Source organism: Rhamphochromis longiceps, linkage group LG12, assembly GCF_057381845.1.
Source record: "Rhamphochromis longiceps isolate RC_006_pf linkage group LG12, R_longiceps_female_GT1.1, whole genome shotgun sequence".
NCBI lineage: Eukaryota > Metazoa > Chordata > Actinopteri > Cichliformes > Cichlidae > Rhamphochromis > Rhamphochromis longiceps.
The window spans coordinates 18684734-18705797 of record NC_140568.1 but is presented as its reverse complement, the minus strand read 5'-3'; the positions used below and the strand labels follow the sequence as shown (position 1 = coordinate 18705797).

The 21064-nt window shown below is 40.2% G+C and overlaps 1 protein-coding gene and 1 long non-coding RNA gene across 2 annotated transcripts; one reads left to right on the top strand and one right to left on the bottom strand.

Annotated features, from left to right (window-relative positions):
• Positions 1-557: 557 nt before the first annotated feature.
• lgi3 (leucine-rich repeat LGI family, member 3) lies at positions 558-9098 on the bottom strand. Its single transcript, XM_085426921.1, has 9 exons — positions 8790-9098; positions 7933-8004; positions 7249-7320; positions 3563-3634; positions 3350-3421; positions 2875-3044; positions 2601-2765; positions 2415-2505; positions 558-1287 (listed from the first exon to the last, which is right to left on the bottom strand). Exons 1-9 carry the CDS (start codon positions 8990-8992, stop codon positions 558-560), a joined length of 1647 nt encoding a protein of 548 aa, XP_085283047.1. The 5' UTR covers positions 8993-9098.
• Positions 9099-15604: 6506 nt separating this feature from the next.
• LOC146657165 (uncharacterized) lies at positions 15605-18155 on the top strand. Its single transcript, XR_014913883.1, has 3 exons — positions 15605-16002; positions 16377-16469; positions 17106-18155. It is a non-coding gene; the product is annotated as an uncharacterized LOC146657165 (long non-coding RNA).
• The last annotated feature ends 2909 nt before the right edge of the window (positions 18156-21064 follow it).

The following is a 21064-nucleotide window of genomic DNA, read 5'->3' as shown; positions in this document are numbered from 1 at the left end:
GTTTCTGTGTTTAGTTTGTTTCTCATGCGTCCTCAGATCTGCTCTGACACTTTGTTAGAAATGCAGATCCAAAACAGATCCATGAATATCTCATTTGTAAAGATAAAGATAGTCAAGGATTTATGTTATTGCATTGTTTTATAGAGATATACAATGTCATGCAAGTAGCTACTCAGATCAGCTAGCCAAGATGTTGGAAGTTAGAAAACTGATGAAGATTTACTGTCAATTGTACAATTACCAGTGAATGATCCAGTACATGCACATGTATCTCATTGTCACATTAGTATGATATACAACGTAATCCAAAAACAACATTACCTGGAGCAGTGATGCAGCAATGACATGACACTTGTGTTATTAAGTCAAAGAACATGTTATTCTTTCAGATATCAAGGGATAGTGCATAAAAATAGTTTAAATACTCTTTTAATTAATTGCCTCGCTTAAAACATCAGAGGAAACAGCAGACTTTTATTTCCATGGCAAAAACAGTCTTTTACTCGTTTGGCACGTTTGACACATATCCAGGAACACCTCTTGTTGCTCGAACGTGTCTACTTGGCACTGAGATCCACCACCAGGTGCTGGTAGGCTAGGGTGTTGCCTTTGAAGCTGGCGGCAAGCAGGATATCCTTGTTGTCCACGGACACCAAATTGAACCCCCTTGGGGCTCTCATGTTGAGCTCTTGGAAGGGCTGAAAGCGCTGAGTGAGGTCATCCCACAGGTATACCCTGGAGAAGGAGAAATCGCTTCCAAGAATGAGGTACTGGCGAAGGCCCACGATGAAAGGGTACACTGCCATTGAGCCCCTGGAGGGGAGAGTCTGGATTTCCACAAAACGCTGCCCTTCCCAGCGGAGGATCTTGGAGTCACCGATGAAGCGTGTTAGACAGAGGTAAAGAACTTTCCTCACCCAGAAGTGCTTAACCATCTGTACATCGGCCAGCTCTGTGATCTGCGAGTGGAAAGCAAACTGTTTTTGGCTTCGGTTCCACTGGTAAACCACCGGTGGTTGAGAGGCGCTGGAGAGGATGAGATGAGGCTTTCCCCCAACGTCAAGGAACTCGACGTGGGTGTCTCGATGCCAGGGATGGAGGGACTGGTGGGAGTAGAAACCGTTGCTGTACCACCGATAAATGCTAGTGGAGCCCGCCTTGGAGCTGTCTGCTACCACAAAGTACCATTCGCCGTCCAGCTGGAAGGTCTCCACAAAGTTGGGCTTCCTTACTCGACTGGTGTCAATGTCTTGGATCTTTACAAAGCGCTGCGGGTCCTCTTCCCACCTGTGTTAGCAGAAATGCTGTCAGTGCATTCCCAAAACTTTAAACAATTAGCTCAAAAAGTTAGATGAGTGGTTCACTGACTCTTTTATCACATCTTTGATAAAGGTAAGAGCAGCAGGTCAGCTTAGCCTTGCAGAAAAGCTGCAAAGCATCAGTAATTTTAGGCTATGAGGTGAAAATATTTCGATAAAACCTTGTGTGACTGGTTGCTTCATCTGGCAGCAGATCACAGATCTGACGAGTCTGTTTTACATTATAAAGGTAAAAATACACCTGCCAAGCAGTATTTATTTTTCAAACAAACTGCAGCTTGTACTGCTGAACGCTCACTGTAACTGACAGCTTACTGCTAACACGACTGCTTCTTGCCACAAGCCACTAACCGCAGCCTTAGCTAGGGTGCAGTGTGGCTATTGAGAGGTGGGTCAGCTGTTTGCTCCTCTTGGCAAGTGTTGCGGACTGCAGAGTCTAATGAATGGAGCCTGAGCTACTCCATTTGCACTCTGAACTTGGTCAAGCTTCATCCTTGTACCTACCTCTCAGAAATCTTTTTCACTTGTGTGAAGGCTTTCTGCCAGAAAGGCTTTGCAAAGACAGGAGAGGTAGTACATAAAGAGACAAACGTGCCCACATTAGAATGACATAATAGTGGATAAATGGCAAATGCGGGTTTGAATTCCACAGTAAACCTAAATTTAGTGTTGATTTTTTTTTCAAAAGATCTGTGTTTCAGTTTTCAGACACAGTTTAAGAACCAAAAGTACTTGGATAAGTTTAGGCAACAAAACTATTGGTTAGGGTTAAGAAAGAATCATTGTTTGGGCTAAAACAGACCCCATTCACACTCTTAACCAAGTGTCAGAAAAACCTGGCATAAAGTTCTAAAGACAATATTGACCTGTGTGTGTGGATCTGTGGCGTTCCTGCACTATTTAAAGCTCCACTGATTCTCCCTGTTTCCCTGTATTTACTCAAGCTTCAAATTTACCCAGCAGATATTAGAGTGGAGTTACTCTCTCAAAAATAAAGGGAAATAAAGCACTATGTACTTAGCTGCTCATATTTAATATACTGGAGACATTTTACAGGTCACCAGTGGTATGTGAGAAATAACTAACAAATCTTACTTGTATATGTGAGATCCACCGAAAAGTTGAGCCACGACCATGTAAAGTGTGTTGTTAATCACCACGGGTTTGCAGTACACGGCGGAACGAGCTTCAAGAGAGACACACGGAAGTCAAAAAACATCAGGACCCGTTCCTTAACACAGCGCTGTACACACTCATATGCCTTCATCCTCAGCAACTTACAGGTAATGTTGTGAAACCTCCTGAAAACCATTTCCACGTGATCCCATATATACAGGGTGCAGAACCCCGAATCAGGCTGAGCAAAGGCCACAAACTGATCTCCATTGAACTCATAGGACTCAACTGACACAGAGTGGAAAGGGAAGGTTTCGTACACTGCAAAATCTGTAGGAGGAGAAACCAGAGGCAGCGTCATGGCCAGAGACATAAGAGAAGTCTAAGTAGTCAGTCAGGAGTTCAGTCTTAGTAGTCTAATAAAAGATTAAGGTTAAACCTGCACTGATGCAGTTGAAGTCTCGTGGTGTAAGGTCGCGGATTCTGCGTCCTTGGAATTCAAAGGGGCTGGCGCAGTAGATGGCGGGAACAGAAGTGTTGGTCTTCTCCATCCAGTCTACAAGCCACTTGATTTTACAGTCACAGCGGAAAGAGTTCCCACGCAGGTCTCTAAGTAGCAGGTGGGGATCAGGGAAAACATGTGAAGTTCAGTCTTGAAAGCTCAAACTTAAATCTTTCAGCAAAGAGTGCAAATCAAACAGTTCATTTTTTAAAAACACGTGTGTGTTTCAAACAAGAACCGAAATAGAAACAAAGCTCATGCTCCAGTCAGACAGCTCTGTGGACCATTTGGCTGGAGTGTGGCGCTCCACTGAGGCCTTGGGGGAATCTGAGCAAACCACTGTTCATAGTGACAGACTGTAGGGTCAAAGCACTCGAGATGTTGAGGCGGATTTCAGTGTGGGCGCACTTACAGATCTGTGAGGATGTCTAGATGTTTGAAGAGATCTCTGGGCAGCTGCTGCAGGTTGTTGTTTGAGAGAGAGCTGAAAAAACAGTTGTCATCGTGTCGTGATTTGTAGTAAGCAGTTGGCTGCGTTAGTTGCATAAATGCATAGATTATTAGCTCGGTCGTGTTGCTTAGTAACAGGTTCTTTATTGGAAAGCGTTACCAGAAAAGTACTCACAGATGAGTCAGAGATTTGAGTCCTCTGAAGGTATGCTTCGAGAGAGCCTGGATGTCGTTGTTCTCAATGAACCTGAGGAGGGAACAAATTATTCATATGTCACACAGTGATGTTAAACTCTGAAATTCAGCCATTCGTCATTGGACGGAGGCTGTAGCAGCAGCAGGGTTTTCAGGGATTAGTCAATTTTTTTCAAGGGCTGACTTTTTCTTTTGTGTTGTATTTTTTGTATTGGATGTATTCTTATTGAATGGTCCTTGTATTAACTGCAAGGAATTGAAACACTAAATGTTAAAAAATATATTTCCGTCTTAGCTTTATCTGATTAAAACCCACAGTCTTACAGAGAGCTCTGTGTTCAGCATCATTTGATCCTGTTCTGTCTTTGTCTATTGATATCCGAGGACATGCTGTACATCATATGCAGACTCTCTGGCTGGATATGATATTATTACTTTATTAGAATTCACAGCGGGTAGCGATGGTACTGGCACTGATGCAGGCCAGCAGCCTGAGGCATAGCCATCATGGAAAGCTGCACACCCCAGAGCATCAGCTAACGACTCTCTAAAGCTCATCGATTCACAGATGGCATATTCAGCTTGATCACACTGCAGAAGCAAAACACTTGCTGTCGCGGGCAAATTTATTTTCTGGTTTACTTTTGGCATTCTTTGCAATACTGCGGAATTCTGTGCAGATTACTGTTATGCACTTCACTGAGAAATAAGATGCCCTCTATGGAGGACCGTTACTGACTAAATGAATATATTTGGGATTGAATTAGTTAATTATTGTATAACATTGAAACTGCTTCTGTATTTATTTAGCTATATATTTTTTTCCATTGACTTTTATCCATCAAATTATTATCTAAAAGTAATTTGTTTACGTAGCTACTTAAGTACTATTTTCACATTGCCTTTTTATTTCCCCAAAACTGTTAATAAAACGTATTTCTGTGTTTTATTTTTACACTTTTGCTTTGCTATCTAAAGAGAAAAATGAATTCTTTAATCAAAGTGTGAAAATAAATATGGAAATGAATACAAATATAAAGAAATATAGACACAAACTGAAACAAACCTGCTAATGTCTCCTACATTTTATGTTGGGTTTTTAAAATTATTTATTTATTTGTTAGTTTTGCCGTTGTGGTCCTCCATATAAAAGACTTACTTTATAGACATAGTTTAATGAATCCCTGACAGCTCCAATGAAATAATTATTTTTAAACATAATGTAACAGTAGCACAGTAAGATTCAGTTTATTAGTTTGGAAAATATGTTATTTCTATTTAAAAAATACAGCGCTGTGCAAAACTCCTCATTTCTTTATGTTTTACCAAGAAATGGGAGGGGCAGCGATTTATTGAAATGGGCAAACATAAAAGAAATATGGAAATGGAGTATATAAGGAAAACACAATATATATTTATACAATGAAAAATCAATATTTGGTATGATAATAGTTCTCCAGGCTTCTTGAAAGACATTCAAAGTTCTTCTTTGGATGTTTGCTGCCTTTTGTTCTGATCTCTGTCACCATGATCCCATGCTGATTCAATAAGGTTGAGGTTCAGTGGTGGCCAATCCATGACCGATACTGTTGCAGTATCTTTTACCTGTCCAGGTATGTTTTCACTGCATTGGAAGTGTCATATTTTGAAATTAATTCTTTTCTGAACTGTCTGCTATGACTGGAAACACACAGTGTTATGACTGACACAGGGACCAGTCAGGAAAGTAGAATATAGAAAGGTTTGTGAGAAAAAGGAGGTCTGAGAGATTTTGGGATACCAACTGACTGTGAGCTTTGAAAGTAATGAGCAAAATATTTTTTTTCGCTTAGTTCAATGGCAATCCATTAAATTTAGACTTAGTGATGATCTGTTCTGCAGAGTTGTGTACCATTTGGAGCTGATGAATGAGTTTTTTAAGTAGACCGACGAGAATGGCATTAAAAATAATCCAAAGAAAAAGGCGTAGTCTGGAAATGTCACACAGGTGGAAGAAGGCTGACAGTAAATAATCACTGAGGTGGGCAGCAAACGAGAGAGTATTGTCCAAGATGAATCCAAGACTTTTGACACTTGTACAAGTGTGGACCCAACAACTATCTATAGAGACAACAAAAGGGTAGATTTTTGAAAGAGATTACTTTGAGCCAATAAGGATAACTTCACTTTTATTGCCATTTAGTTTGACCTGATTGATTGCCATCCAAGTGGTGATGGCTTATAGGCAGGTGGTGGGGATAAAAGGGGGAACGTATGTGTTGGGTTTTTGGAAACATAAAGTTGTGTTTCATCAGCATAGAAATAAAACTGTATTCCAAAATTAGAAATAATAAATTATAAATAAATTCTGAATAAATTCTGAAAGTATTACAAATTATGAGTCCCAGCATCTCTGAGGGACACCATGTGTGAATGAGGCTGATAGAGAGCCTTGAACAAACTGTTTCCTGTTAGAAAAGTAGGATGTGAACCATTGTAGTCCTGTGTCCTGGATTCCAATGCTGGCAGTCATTCTAACAGAGGATGGAGAATTATATCAAAATTGGGACTGAATGTCAAGGAGGATGAGGATGATGAGAAGCATGGGATCTAATCCAAAAAAGAGGTCACCAGTGATTTTAACAAGAGCTGTTTGAGGTTATTGAATATAAGGTTATTCCATTTGTCTCATCCAAGCTGAGTAATTTGTTGATTAGGCAGTATCTGTAAGTACTGAGCCAATCTACATGCACAGGCAATTCAATTTTCTTAGACAGCCTTTTGAGTCATCCCACAGGTTTAGGCTGGCAGAGCTCAGAGGTTGATCATGAAGAAGACTCTGACAGTGCGGGTTTTAAATAGATCCAGCGAGTTGAATGCACAGGTTAAACTGTAATCATAGTCATTTACCAAAGCAGCAGCAGAAATAAAGGGTGAGGAAATAATTAAACTGGTGAGTGTGAGTGTGAGATTAATGCTTTTGAGGGGGAAGTGTCATGTTTCTGTTGAGATTTTTTAGAGGCAAAATATTGTCACAGAGGGTAAGCTTTGATCTGAGATGGGAAACTCCACAGCATTAAAATGAAAAGGTGTGACCCCAGAACGGCAGACTAAATCGAGCATATAGCCCTTAATGTGGGCAGGAAGATGAACACATTTTCAAACAGATCTAACAAAGATTGAAGCTATCCAAGGTGAAAATAAAATCTTGTCCAGAAGCATCAATAGCTTTATTAAGATTAATATTAAAATTATATCTGTGAGTAACTACATATAGGTCAGCAAAATTGTTTAGTGAGTTTGGTAATAAAACACTAAACAAAGAAAACAAAATATTTCAGGTACAAGGACTGAACTGAAAATGAGAGAAAAAGCAGCCAATGTCCAAAAAAAACAAAGAAACTTTCAAAAGACTTTCAGAAAGCCTGGAGAACTATTGATCAAGACCACTTTGGGAAATCACAAGAAAATCTGGACGCAAAATATACAGAAATGAGGGGTGACTGGAGATTTTTGCTCTGTACTATACAAACTCTTGTTTTAAAACAAAAACCAAAGATACCATTTTTGTTATCAGTGCATATAAGACAGTAAACTGAAATATGATACTACAATGAATTTTATTGCTTTAAAGACTAAATTAATAAAATAAAAGTAATTTGCAAATGAGGAAAGTGAGACACTCACAGGTACTGCAGGTGAGCCAGACCAGCAAAAGCATCATCAGCTATAGTAGTGAAGGTGTTGGAATTCAAGAGTCTGCGCAAAGAAGGAAAAGTTAAATCACCTTACTGTTAGAGTTCTACATGTCCAACAACAGAAGACACAAAGCAGCTGGTTGCCATTTAAAGTGTTAAAAAAAAACAACCAAAAAAAGCCAATGTCCTGCTATCCTAAAACGATTTGTCACAATTTCAGTGTGTAAATCTCAATGCAAGGCAAATGTTTTGAACAATAACACATTAGGACTATAAGGAGACGCACAAATGCAGATGTGCACACGAGCGCCTTACTTATGATTGCATCTGAGGACATAAAGGCCCTTTTGTTTAGAAGAGCACAAGTGAAGGGAGTCAGTCATTGGCAATGACACTGATACAGAGCCACTTAACCCTTATTACTTGCGCTGTCACCACTGTTTTCAATAACCATTCATTTCTAGTACAGTGGCTCAAGTCCTTTCATTGTCCCTGCTAAACAAAAGATGCCCGCGTGCTGTATGAAAGCGTACCTGTGTGACAAAGCGCCGTGACAGCGTGTGTGCGTTTTATAAAGGGGGTAATAGCTGTACACTGGTTGCTTGAGAGCTTGTGAGTCAAAAGTTTGCAATGTTGTGCAGTTTTAAGGGTGTAGCGTGGTCAGGCAACTCACAGGAACTGCAGCAAGTGAAGGTGTGAGAAGGCTCCCTCAGGGATCGTAGTGAAGGCTGCGTTCACCATTGTCCTGTGTAGACAAACAACAGCAGATGTCATCAGATGTGTCACACGCCATGTTTGTGTCTAAGGGTTGAAAACACCAGATTTTTAATATTTCTTTGTCATTTTATAAGCCTGTCATCTTTGCCTGTCATGTGCTTGCAGCTTGAATTGCAGTCGTGGCTGCATCATTCGATAGGCCAACAGAACTTTACTTTTTTCTCTTACTAAATGAGGGCACCACCACCAGCCCGTGCTCTTCAATTCCCTTGACCCAACAGTCAAACACCAGTGATGGGGGTTAACATCATCAGCGCCTTGTAACCTTTTCGGTGAAACATAACCTTGCCCCAGTCAAGCTTTCACTCCTCATTATTTGTGCTCCATTTACCGAGCAGCTCTCTGTGCCCTCTTCAAGATTAAATCTCTCAGAGGAGAAGCAGGTCTCCTGCAGTGAGAGAGGGGAGCTATTGTTAGTATTCCTCCCTGGAGCTTGATAGGATTTTTACTGCCATGCTCCCTCAACTAAGTTTACCATGCCTTCGCCGTAAAGGGACATTATTGTCACTGTTACATAATACTGCCAATGCAGAGGCAAGCTGCATTGTGAAAACATCAGCAGGAGACGCACCTTTGTTCACTTTAAAGTAACTAAAAGGCAAGCGAGGGGTTTTTCATGCATCATTACATAACGCAGGGTGACATCAGTGATGTAGCCGTCGGTGCCAGCCTGCAGACTGCCGAGATTTCACACAGGTTAAGATAAAGATGCTTCTGCTGAGCGAGAGGGAAACATATAAACAGAGAACTCACAGAGAGATGATTCCAGGGGGGAAACTCTTGGGGATAGCCTTGGTATCCACACAGAAGGCACTGTCTTTGGTGCAGGAACAGGTTGCAGGGCAGCGGGGTATCTTTGGGGCTCTCCTGCTGTCTGACTGCCCCGGCAGGCAGAGAAACAGACACAGAACCGACAAGCAGGCTAGCCTCACCCATCTTGGTCCGATTTCCAGCATCGTTGGTCGGGAGGAAAGGGGAGCTGTCTGAGTGAGCTTCTTCTTAAAGTTTTAGATCAGTAGCAAGTGGCGTGTTTGAGAGGCGGTGGTCAGCCTGCCTACAACACAAGCGCACAAAAGACAGAGAAAGAGAGAGAGAGAGATAAGATGGGATGTGGGTGAGAGAGGAAAGGAAGGTAGAAAGGAGGGCGAATAAGGGTAAGCCTGTGTATCCTCGGTGGGCGTGGGTGCTCTGCAGCCTCCCTGGATCTGTGCAGTCTTTTTCTGTGTCCCTGTCAGGAGCTGCTGCCAGGATGCACACTGCAGGAATGATGAGCGAGGCTGCTTTCTCTCCACCAGGACCTGTTTGCAGTGCCGCTGACAGTGAATTATTTACTATTACGCATGCAGAAAACCTCTAAAACAGCGGCAGCAGCAGGGAGAGACGGGATAAAGATGAGAGGGTCTTGTAGAAGACGTCTCATCAGGTGCAGAATCCTGTCAAGCTTCTGCAGTCAGGAGAGCAGACAAGGAGGCATCAAAGACACAGGCAATATGTGCGTGCATGACTTCATGTGTCAGTGGTTGTATGTGTGGGAGGGTGTTTTTATTCTGTCTGCTTCTAAACAGCAGCCAGTGCTGAGATTTCTCTTATTTTGAAGGTATTAAAATAAACATGACTCAAAAAGAAGGAAGAAAAAAGTGAGAAGGAGAATATGAATGCTACCCAATATACAGAAGTGTATTATTATGTTATGAAATAATCTGAAATGAGTTTCTCAATCTCGGCAGTCAAATGTGTAAGTAAACAGGAAAAAGTGTAATCAGTAACAACAATGGCTGAAAAACAAACCCTTGTTTTTTGTGTGTTATTGCTACAGATTGTTTATATGGTGATACACGTTGCTTTAATATATTCAAATACATAATGCAGGTAATGGGGATCAGAATAAACAAATGTGCAATTACAAATATAAGAAAAGTGTACTATTTATTTGTGTTGACACAACTAAAACCACTGTCTACACAGCAATTACCCTAAAAGTAAGTTCCATCACCTAATTTTTTAGGTGAGCTTTAGATGTTCAAAAAAGCGTTTTCAATTAAATAATAAATTGAAATCTTGATTGCTTAAATGTTGTAAAACACATGCTGCTAAATGCAATAAAATGCACAATTGGAGCTGTAAGAGTCTCTCTTTGTGCCTTTCTACAAAAACAAATATTTTTTTCTCTAGAATATTTTCATTTTGTTTATCAAAAGAAGTAGCAACAGGATTATGAAGATAATCATCTAATATCTGATAAACATCAGATTGCCAGCGTGAATTAGACGCAATCCCTGTCAAACTCAGTACTGCCTCCAGACACCAGGTGGTGCTGTTGTCAATAAAATGTACAGCATGTTTAGGGCTGTCAGCTGCACTGTGGCCAAGTAGCTGGTGGCAGGGGCTGCAACCTCAGTGCCAGGCATTACCAGCTTTCCTGCACAACGACTCTGTTGTCACAAGTGCAGAGACCCTGCGACGTGCTGTCTGTCCAGGTCTCAGCACATTGTTCCCAACCCAGACGCACAGCATGTGGTTTTAATCATCTGATTCAAAGCAGCAGCTCTTTGTACTTTTTTTTTTAAGTAGAGGGTAACTCTTAACAGACACATGTAACCAAAAGTGTGATTTTGCTTTTGTTTTTTCAGTCCCATATTCTCTTCTGATTTACTGTGTGAAACACAATCAAACCCATTACTTGATGTCCAAAAGCAGAAAATACCAAAAAATGTCTGAATGGGGCATATATTTGTTTTGCCTTGGGACAGTCTGATTCATATCTATGAGCAGCTTCTAAAGAGTGTAGTGTTTTTGAAAATCTTCAAACTCGTGAAGCTGCAGCAACAGCTTTCGAGAAGCAGTTACAAAGTTGGGTGGTGTCTCTTTTGTGCCTCATCCAGTTTAGGAATGCCATTTCCTGTACATTAGCTATTTTTATTGTTTATTTTCTTTTGTACTCCATGTGGCGTGTTTGCACTTGTCTCATTTTTTTTGTGCTAACTGTATTTGTAGATTTATGCAAGTTATGCCAAGTCAGGAGCAGTTAAGTCCTTGCAGAGCTCCACCCAATCCGAAACCTCCGGTGGGAACCAGCATAATTGCATGGCATAAAGAAGGGAGCATGAAACAGCAGCTGGAAACCCTAACATGGCCCATGCGGAGGAATCTGAAATGCCGCTGAGCTTAATCCACAAAATTCTCCCCATACAAGTGTACTTAGTAAATCATAGGTCTCGGTTTTAAATACTGTTTTGGAAAAATGTGCTGTGTGAATTCAGTCGATCATGACATCAGAGCATGCATGATTTCAGTGTCTTAAACAATGAACCCTTAAAAAATTAAACACTGAATTGCTTTGTTTGCCAAGACATAGATGAGAAGTCTTCCAGTCAGCTTTAGTCATGATGTGAGTGTACCCACAGCAGGCTTTTAGTTCGGCTTAGAACAAAGTATCACTCAGTTTTAGAAGTGCATCAAAGTGGCACCGAGCTTACAATCTACAGTACTGTGCAAAAAAAAATGTCGCCCCTCATTTCTTTATATTTTGCTTTGAGAAGTGATGTTGAGCAATAGTTCTCCAGGTGTACTGCAAAGTTGATCTTTGGATATTGGCTGCTTTTTCACTCATTGTCAGTCCAGTCCTTGTATCTGACCCTTTCTCAAAGGAATCTTTTTTGTTTGTCAAGCCACTTAACACTGACCTGTGGCTCAATCAAGCATTTAAAAAAGGCACCTAAATCAAGGGATTGGCAAAGAAGCTAATTTAAATTGTATCTTTGTTGTTAGCAGACTAAATTATTTATTCCAAATTCTTTAGTTTAATCCATGAAAAAAATGCCAAAGATAACACAGTCTGACAGCTTTAAAATATTATTTTCTTATCAACAAGATTACTCACGAGGACATATTAGCCAGAAACGTGGCTCGGGATTTTAGGGTGGAGTGCAGTGTGTTTTTAAAACATTCAAATTGTCAGCAGTATTTACAGAGGAGGTCAGGGGAGAGGTACAGCAGTGTCTACAGCCATATGTAAAACACAGTGGAGGCTCTGTCATAGTTTGTGCAGTCAGATTTTGATTAACCATGTAGTACCAATAAGTGTCAGATTGGCAGTGGTTTCATCCTTCAGCATGCTAATCATCCCAACATACTGCTAATGCAGGAAAAGCATACCTATAGAAAAATACACACACGTATTATTGAAGCAGTGTGGCTGTGTTGAAGAATAACTGTGGTCATACCTAATATTGACTTTCAAGCTTATTAGAACTTTGCAAACTCTGTTTTTTCACATATATACTGTATACATACATGGAAATCCGTGTATGTTTGCATGTTTCAGTAAACTGCCGCACCTACTTCCTATTTCCCTAGCAAAATATAAAGAAACGAGGGGTGGGTCAAGAGTGTTACACAGCACTGTGAATCTCAACAAGAAGCAAATAATACTACAGCTTTTGTGTGTGTGTCATCATTTGTTTAATATCACATCTCTACCCATTTTTAGCCCTCCTTTTGGTCTCTGCCTATTCCAGAGGAATATATCCCTGTCTGCTTGTTTCTGGCTGTGATTAAAGCAGTTCAAATGAAGCTGTGCATAACATTTGTGGCCTATATAGCAAACACTGAGCAAAAACTGTCTATAAAACACTATTAAACAGAAAAAAGTTGCACACTGTCGCATCATTTTCACTTTTAATTCTTCATAGTTTTGTTTCAATTAGTTAGTTATAGCCAGCAGAAATAAATAATTTGATATTTTTTCTCATAAGACGAGTAGAACATGAATAATCCAAGGCTTATTCTGTAACTGCATTAACAGCCCCGAGGATAAACTTCGAGGACTGTGCTTCTACAGGCAGTGCACCCTTAGCACATCTCTCAGTCAGGAATTATATGGAATTAACAGCTGTGCCTTTTGAACTGCTTTGTTTCATATCAGCCCTTCGGGCAATCAAGGAAAGTTCAGCCAAGTTACCACTCACTCTGAGAGCTCAACATTAAGAGGAACACTTGCTGAGTTTGGCAAAAATTAGTCATTGAACATTACAAGTGTTCTCGTCTGCCAAACTCTCACCATCCCATTATATCCTCTGCTGTCTGGCACGAAGGTGTTCTAAAATCCAGACTTTTCACCTCTTCTCCCCAAAGCCCTGCCTTACCGGGAATCAACCCTATTTGGACAACTGGAACTTTACGTCACAACTTGAACAGCGTCCCCGTTCTCCTCCGTTTCAAACCCACATCCCATTCTGATTATGTGCCAAGCAGCCTGAAAAGACCTCTCTGTCACTCTGTTTCAATTTCTGTTTGGTTTTCATGGTTTGGCATGGTGACTGTTCAGGAAAAGGCAAAGAGAAAAAAAACTGAGTAGGAGGAGAGGTGAAATTTGCTTCACCTCAGTTCTTTTCAGGGAAAATCAGAGCCGCTCCAGGCAGCGGATTCACAAAACTGTCAAGGCTTCAGTCAAACGTGCGCACACGCAGACACGGCGCAGCGTGTGCACTTCCTCTGGAATTCTTTACACGAGTTGATTAACAGAGATAGACAAGGGCACAAATAAACAGGGGATTCTGAGGCATTAAATCATTAACTTCATCTTCAGGTGTCTCCATGAGGCCGTCGGCCGATTCATGCCAGTAACTGAGTTGGCTGAATTTGAGGACAAGCTGACGTCAGGCCTGGTGAGTCAGGAGCCATTGATGCATTCACACGTGACCAAAAATTCAATAAGTTAGTAAGTGTCTGTCACAACAGGCCACACGAATATATCACGTTTGAACCTGTCTTCGACGGCCAATCGCAGAGTCGCAAACATGCCAGTAAAACTGATAATCATTTTATATAAGACAATAAAGCTAGAGCTCTCAGTCAGGTGTTACTACTCCAACTAAGCCAGTGAAATGGAAAGCAAGGGACAGAGCACAAGCAGGCTGGATACTTTCAAGGTTTCCTCCCAAACTGTGCCAAGAAAACAACCATTCCAAATTGCTCTAATTCCTTGCCCTGCTATCTCTAAGTGAGGCACAGTCGCTGGAAGGTATGTCAGCCCATCTCATCCTAGGCTCAATTCAATTAAAGAGAGTACAAAGACATATGGCTCAGGGGCAAGTGATATGATTAGAGTCTTCTGTACGAGGACGCCGCAGCTTTGATTCATACCCTCTTTCATTTGGTCACTCACAGTGTGAGTGTGTGTGTGTGTGTGTGTGTGTGTGTGTGGGGGGGGGGGTATTTGGTGCTGAAACAACTAAGCTCTCCCAGGTGGACCCGTAAAAGGCTTGCTGAGCTAACCTCCTACAATCAGCTCGTCATGTTGTCATTGTCTTCTCACTGGAAACCGGCTGCAGACAAGAAAATGCTACATATTTTTCAGTTTATCATCAGTCTGTCATATTGAGACCTTGAGCGTCAGGAAAATCCTCTTAAACTCAAGACTGTGCTACTGTCTTGGTTTCCATTCCTCACAATGCAGAGGAGCAACTGTACCCCGTACCCCCGCCCTTCGAGCGGAGCTGCCATAAAAGACAAGCGATACGCCTCTTGGGACAGGGATGTGTCGGAGGAATGCGTGTGCAGGTATCCTGCCGCCTGTGGGGACTGTGGAGGAAGACCCGGCACGCCAGTTGATCTCGCTTGATAAAGGCCCTGACAGGCCCAGATTATATGTCTCAGCCTGGAGGAGGTGTCTGTGTCTCATTCCTGTGCTGAAGAAAGTCGATCTGGTGGGAAAGAGGCGGGACCATGCCTGTAGGCGTCAGTTTTTCTATGGACGCCAACACACACACACACACACCTTGTCAGGCAGGCACCACTGCCACTACCCCCTCTCCACCCCTCTGCAAGCTTAACACCAAACAAACACACTCACCCATCTCATTTACCTGACCACACCTGTGCCTCAAGACGCCATGAATATTCTTTGGACAAATCATGACAGACATACAAAAGACTGCATTTTGTTTGTTTGTTTTCAGTTTTTTTTAATGCAGGCTTTATTTGGTAAAGTATACACTATGACTAAAGTCACTCAAATCATAGTGACTTTAACGCTTACACTTGAAAAACTACTAATAATGCTTCCCAGCTTTCTGTCACATAGTGCAGGCATACCTGGTACTTACACTCAAAAAAGTGAAATTTGGTGGTTATTGCATTTACAAGACTCTAACATGTAATTTAAACACAATGAATTTATGTTTCTAAGGTGAACGTAATAAAATCATATAGGATCTACATGAAATTTACCAACTTAGCACCTCTTAAATTTATTCTTGTTGATATGACATGATAAAATCTAACAAGAGTGGTTAGCTGCCTTAAAGACTTGCGATGTGAGATTCTAAACAACAAGAGGCAGGAAAGCACATGGTTTGCTTCGTGGTCATCTTGGAAAGGTAAGAGTGAATCTATCTTCATCCATCTTGATGAAAATACTTTTTGCACAAAGGTATCATTAGTTTGTCGATTCTTTTCAGTTCTATTTATTCACATTTGTTTTTTTGTTTTTAAAAAACAACAACAAATATCTTCGTTTATGCCATTCTAGCTAGCTAACACGTTATTGGAAGAATATAGCACAATGTCATGCTAGCATGATAGCCTAATATGAAAGACTTAGCTACTCCAAATATAGATATTGTTTATAACTTAACCTCTGCACATAAGCTAGTTTGGCTCTACCACAGAGACTGTTGTGATAAATTTACATTTTACGTGTGGGTTGTTGAAATTTGTAAGTTTGTAAGTTGCAACTGATGGACAGTGGTTTATTTAACAATTTATGTGTTTTTAGTACACTGAGGAGGAAAGACAAAACATGAACAGATATGTTTTCCTGTTTTTTAATTTTTTTGAAATTAAATATTTTTCTACTTAATAAACTTGCAGACTTGCAGTTCCCTCCTGTAAAGATAATAAATGTTTAATCTTATCAGGTGGTGAAAGGTCTGGAGAGCTGGCAGGCCAGTTCATCAAATTCAAGGTGAGCTAATATTTTTCTTAAAAATGATCACATTCCCATGTTATGTCACTTACAAATGTATTCATTTGTAAGTGACATGTAGTTTTGAGACCAAGAAAACATTGCATTCTGATTTTATGTACACATCATCTAAACTTTCTTGAATTGGGGGTATGGCTTGATTAAATTAATACACAAAGTAAAAAACAATATTAAAATGACAGACTTGTCTAAAATGCATAAATACTATTTGAAAAGATTAAGACTGTAAAACAATAGCCTCTGTATTTCTCACAAATTCCTGGTAATTCAACTAAAAGTTCTTTAATCCCACTGCTAGGTCGTTGAGATGGATTTCCGTATATATTTGTTTTTTTCCCCCTCTGTGTATAAAGACTGATGCTGTTGAAATCAGAAGAGAATACATCGCCAAAGGTCTTTGCGTGTACCTGAATGAAGATCCTGAGAAGCTGGTGAAGGATTACCTGGTATGTTAACTTGCCTGTATCCTTAACTAAGGAGACGATCAAAGATAAGCTTGAACTACATACAAAAAGTTTCAGGGGATGGGGTTTTCCTGTAAATTACCGGTGGCTGTAAAAAATGACCTTTTAAAATAGGAAAAGTAAGAGCTTTATGTTTCTCACTGGATACTACACGCACCATTCTTGAGTGTTTTATACTAACCTTATTATAATATCATTATAATAACCTCATTCATACACACATTCATACAAGATTTTTATGTAACATTTACACTTCAATGGATGTATCAGGAGCAACTTGGGGTTCAGTATGTTACCCATTGATAGTTTTAGTATCAGATTAGAGAAGCCAGGGATTAAACCAGTAGACAACTTGCTCTATCTCCTGTGCCACAGTCACCCCTATCACAAGATTTTGAAAGACAGGACATTGTTGAGGTATTGAATGAACTTCTCTTGAGTCAGGAAAAATATCGGGCAGTCATTTTTGATTACATTTACATTATTATAAAGCTTGAATGAATAAAGCTTTTAGGTATTTTACATTAATGTAAAACAGATATGTACTTTTAAAACGGTTTGCAATGGATATTAGTGAGAAATCCTTATCTTTTTTTTTTGTTTGTTTTATTGTTACAGGAAGTTGATAAAAGCATCGCCACTGCCATAGCAGAGACAGTCTTTAGCATCTGTGTCTTTCGATCAGAGGGTGCGGAGCCTGGCGATGACCCTCAGGATGTTATCATTGTTCTAGAGGGGGTGGAAGTGATGGGTGAGTTGGGCAATGTAGTTTTTGCAGTGACAATGTTGCTTGGTCTGGTCTATTCACTGAACCTGAGCTACCCTCTGGAACTCAGGTACACCTTTGAGGTCCTGCAGAAGATTCTTATGGAATTAGATGCACACGAACTATACGTTATGTGAAATTTGCTATAAATTCAATAAATTGGAGAAAACAAAAAGATGTGTATGACAAATTTTTAGATGTAATAGTGAAATCTATGTTAACCAGACTCTAGACTTTGTTAAATGCTCCAAAAAATTACTCTTTAAATTAACTTAAAATAATCATGGAAAGAATTTCCATGTGCTTAAATTGCTTTCTATTAGCATTAAAGACTTGTGTTGGAATAACTTAATTTGTATGAGTTGGTTCAACTCAATTAACTTAAGCTGGGACCAAATTTAGTAAATTAGTTGGAGAAAACCTACTGAATTGAGTTGGAACAAAACTCTTCAAGTTGGATCAACACTATTGAAATATATTGGATCAAAATGCAGTAAATACGTTGATTCATCAATCTTTAATTAAGTTGGTCCAACATGAGTGCATTAAGTTGGAGTAACAGAATTGCATAGTGCTAAAATAAAGCAATTTAATCACGTGGAAATTCTTTCCATGATTTTTTTATGTTCATTTGAAGAGTTATTTTTTTGAGTGTACAACATTCTCTCTCCTTACCTTTAAAACCCTGCGCTCATCCACTTGTTGCCATTAGTCTTGTTGTGATCCTCTGCACCTACATTTAAGTACCAGTAACAACCGCCAAGGACTAAGTAAGTACCCGATCCATACATCAAAGTGATACTGTAAATCACCGGCATTATTATAAAGTGCTGTAGCCCACACACGGAGCACTTTATAACTGCTTTGAAAAATGGGCTAACAGGAGACTGGTTTTATTTTACAGCCTGTGTGCAGTTAAAAATAATATCAGGAAGCTGTTAAAAATAGATGAAATATATAGATATAGTAAAAACACTGTAGCAGATCCTAAATGAATACTGTCAGTGTTTTACATTTTTTGTTTAAATACAGTGTGTTGCTGTCATTTTACATGCAGCAGTGTGTATGTTGGGTCATTTATGTAAACAATGCTGGTTCAAAAGGTCAGACTGGAAATTGCAGGAAAGTGCTGTTATAGGCGTATTTCTCCAGAGTTATCAGGACATTTAGATACTTAAAGAGCAGGAGGCAACAGACCTACAATCACCAGACACTTTAGTGCTAGTGCTGGGTTGGACTGTCTTTTGCCTCCAGAGCTGTCTTAATTCTTTGTGGCAAAAATTCAACATTGAGCTGGAAACATTCCTCAGAGATTTCCCACAGTTGCTGCAGGTTTGCTGGCTGCACATCCATGATGCAAATCTTCCTTTCCACCACATCCCAAAGGTGCTAGTATTTCAAATAGTCTTAATCTGGGTTTGAAAGGACGTTTCACAGTTTTAGGATACACATTCAATATTCTGATGCTCTGTTTGAGCTTCAGCAGGCTGTCTTGATGTGTTTGCATGCCTAAATGCACCGAAATGCTGTACATGGCGAATTAGAGGACTGTGTTAACAAGCAGTTAAATGGGTGTACCTGTTCAGACTGTAAAATATCCACATATGATAAATACCAGCTATGAAATACATATCATCATTCTCACTTCATTTACATATAAAACATCTCTATGCTGTGTCTTTCTGTGTATATGGTACCATTTGTACATAGTACAAATCATTAAGCCATTTTATTGACATTTGAAAACTTTCCAGCATTTTTTTTTTGTTCTAACTTATTTTTCTTATTATATTATTATTTTTATCATTTCCTTCTCTGTCCATCTATCAATCCATTCATCCATTTAGCCAACATTTAAGTATTTCAAGTGTAACAGTATTTAAATAATAACTGACGCTATTAAAAAGCCCTGTCTGAATATTATCCCAGTTTTCCTTCTTTTTTAGTACTAGTAGGAATGCTTAGTTACTAAATGAAAAGTCAAAACACAAAAACAGCCTTTAGACATTCTCCCTGTGTTTATTATACCAGATGAGAAATAGTTTTTTAATGATACCTTGCAGTACATAATTATAACTGTAATTACCACATAGGAAACAGATACTTCCCCATGAACCTTTTTTTTCCTAATGTTTTTTATGATGTAGAGACAGAAAATAGTGAAACACGCAGTGAGTGACAGGGCGTGCCCTGGGCTCACCCCCGTCTGTCATGTCTGTCCCCGAGAGCGGCTGGGGCACCGGGGACCTGTCATAAAGACAAGTCTTCTCACAAACAGAGGCCCCAATCCTCCGTGGATACTGGAACATCAACAACCAAAGTGCACGGATGAGGACTCTGACTGTCATTTCTACTTGAGAAGGCCAGCAGAAGGCTTACGTGCTTTCACAATCTGTTGACAAAATATTTACATCAATATTAGATTTCTGATTCTGCAGAAAAAAGCAAACAACACCCGAAACCACAGCGGTCACATAAAGACCCAAAACAGCTGTACACCATCTTCACTATTGTTTCCAAGGGTGGGGAATCTGTCACAGCGAGCAAACAACAAGAAAATTTAAAATCCATGTCCATGTTGAAATCAATCTGTGGTGCTCTGGAGCTAAGCCTGTCTGCTGCGGTTACCCACACACTTAGTGCCTGAACTGTCTTAGCTCCTTTTTTTATGTACTTGGCATAAGGAGGAATGTCAGGACAAGAGACACGTCTCCTTCACCTTGCATATGGATGCTGGCCAGAATGATATTCATGAGTTCCAGTACTGTACTGCTCAACCCCTCTATCAGTCTTTTTTTTTTCGTGTGCATTGACAGCTCCCATAAATAATCAATTCATTTGAGAAGAACCTGATGTGTCACAGTCCCTTGTTTCCCAGAGGCTTAAGAAAGCAGAAACACACACATGCATCATCAGGGCCATGAGTCCCAGGACCCTCTTACCCAACCCTGCAAAGCTGAGAAATGATCTGATCGACATGGCATCTCCTCTTCCGCAAAGGTGGCGGAGAGGTGAAGGGCAGGTCATCTGTCTCTGCTGAAGGGACATACAGGGTGGAGATTAATGGCGATGATCAGACTCCCCCCCGCCCCCCCACTCCTGCTGATGATAATCCCGAGCTGGAATAAATCAAACCGTCTCTGGTAAACAAGAGCGCGGTGCAATTCATCTAACAGGCCACCAAGGGAATATGCGCAAAAGTCATCTTGCTTATATTACTGACTTTCAGAGAATGTATACAGTTTCAAGATGTGATGGCTATGTTCACAAAGGCCCACACATTATTGTGTCTGTATGCTGTTAACTGAAGTATTCAGCTAAGTAAAAGAAATGTAATGTTCCAAAGAGGTTCTGAGCAGACAGAGTCTGCAGTTTTTAAAAATGAATCAAATTTAAAGTTCACAGTTTTAAAAAGTTAGATTTACCTTATAAGGCTAATGGGTTAAATCTTGTTTTAGTTTAGTAACTCGACTAACACATGGCTAATGGGTGGTAGTGCTAATACTTGGCATTGAAAACATTTTGTCAGAGATTTTGGTCTATATTGACATGACACAGTTGCAGCAGACTTGACTTGCGAATCTCCCGCTCACCATCTCAAAGGCTCTCTATTGGACTGAGATATGGTGACTGTGGAGGCCACGTGAGCACAAAGAACTCACTGTCACGTTCGAGAAACCAGTTTGAGATTATTTGACCTTTGTGGCAAGGTGCGTTATGGCATCAGCCATCAGAAGATGGGTACACTGTCCTCATAAGGGGATGGTTATGGTCAGCAACAATACTCAGATAGGGCTGTGGTGTTTAAATG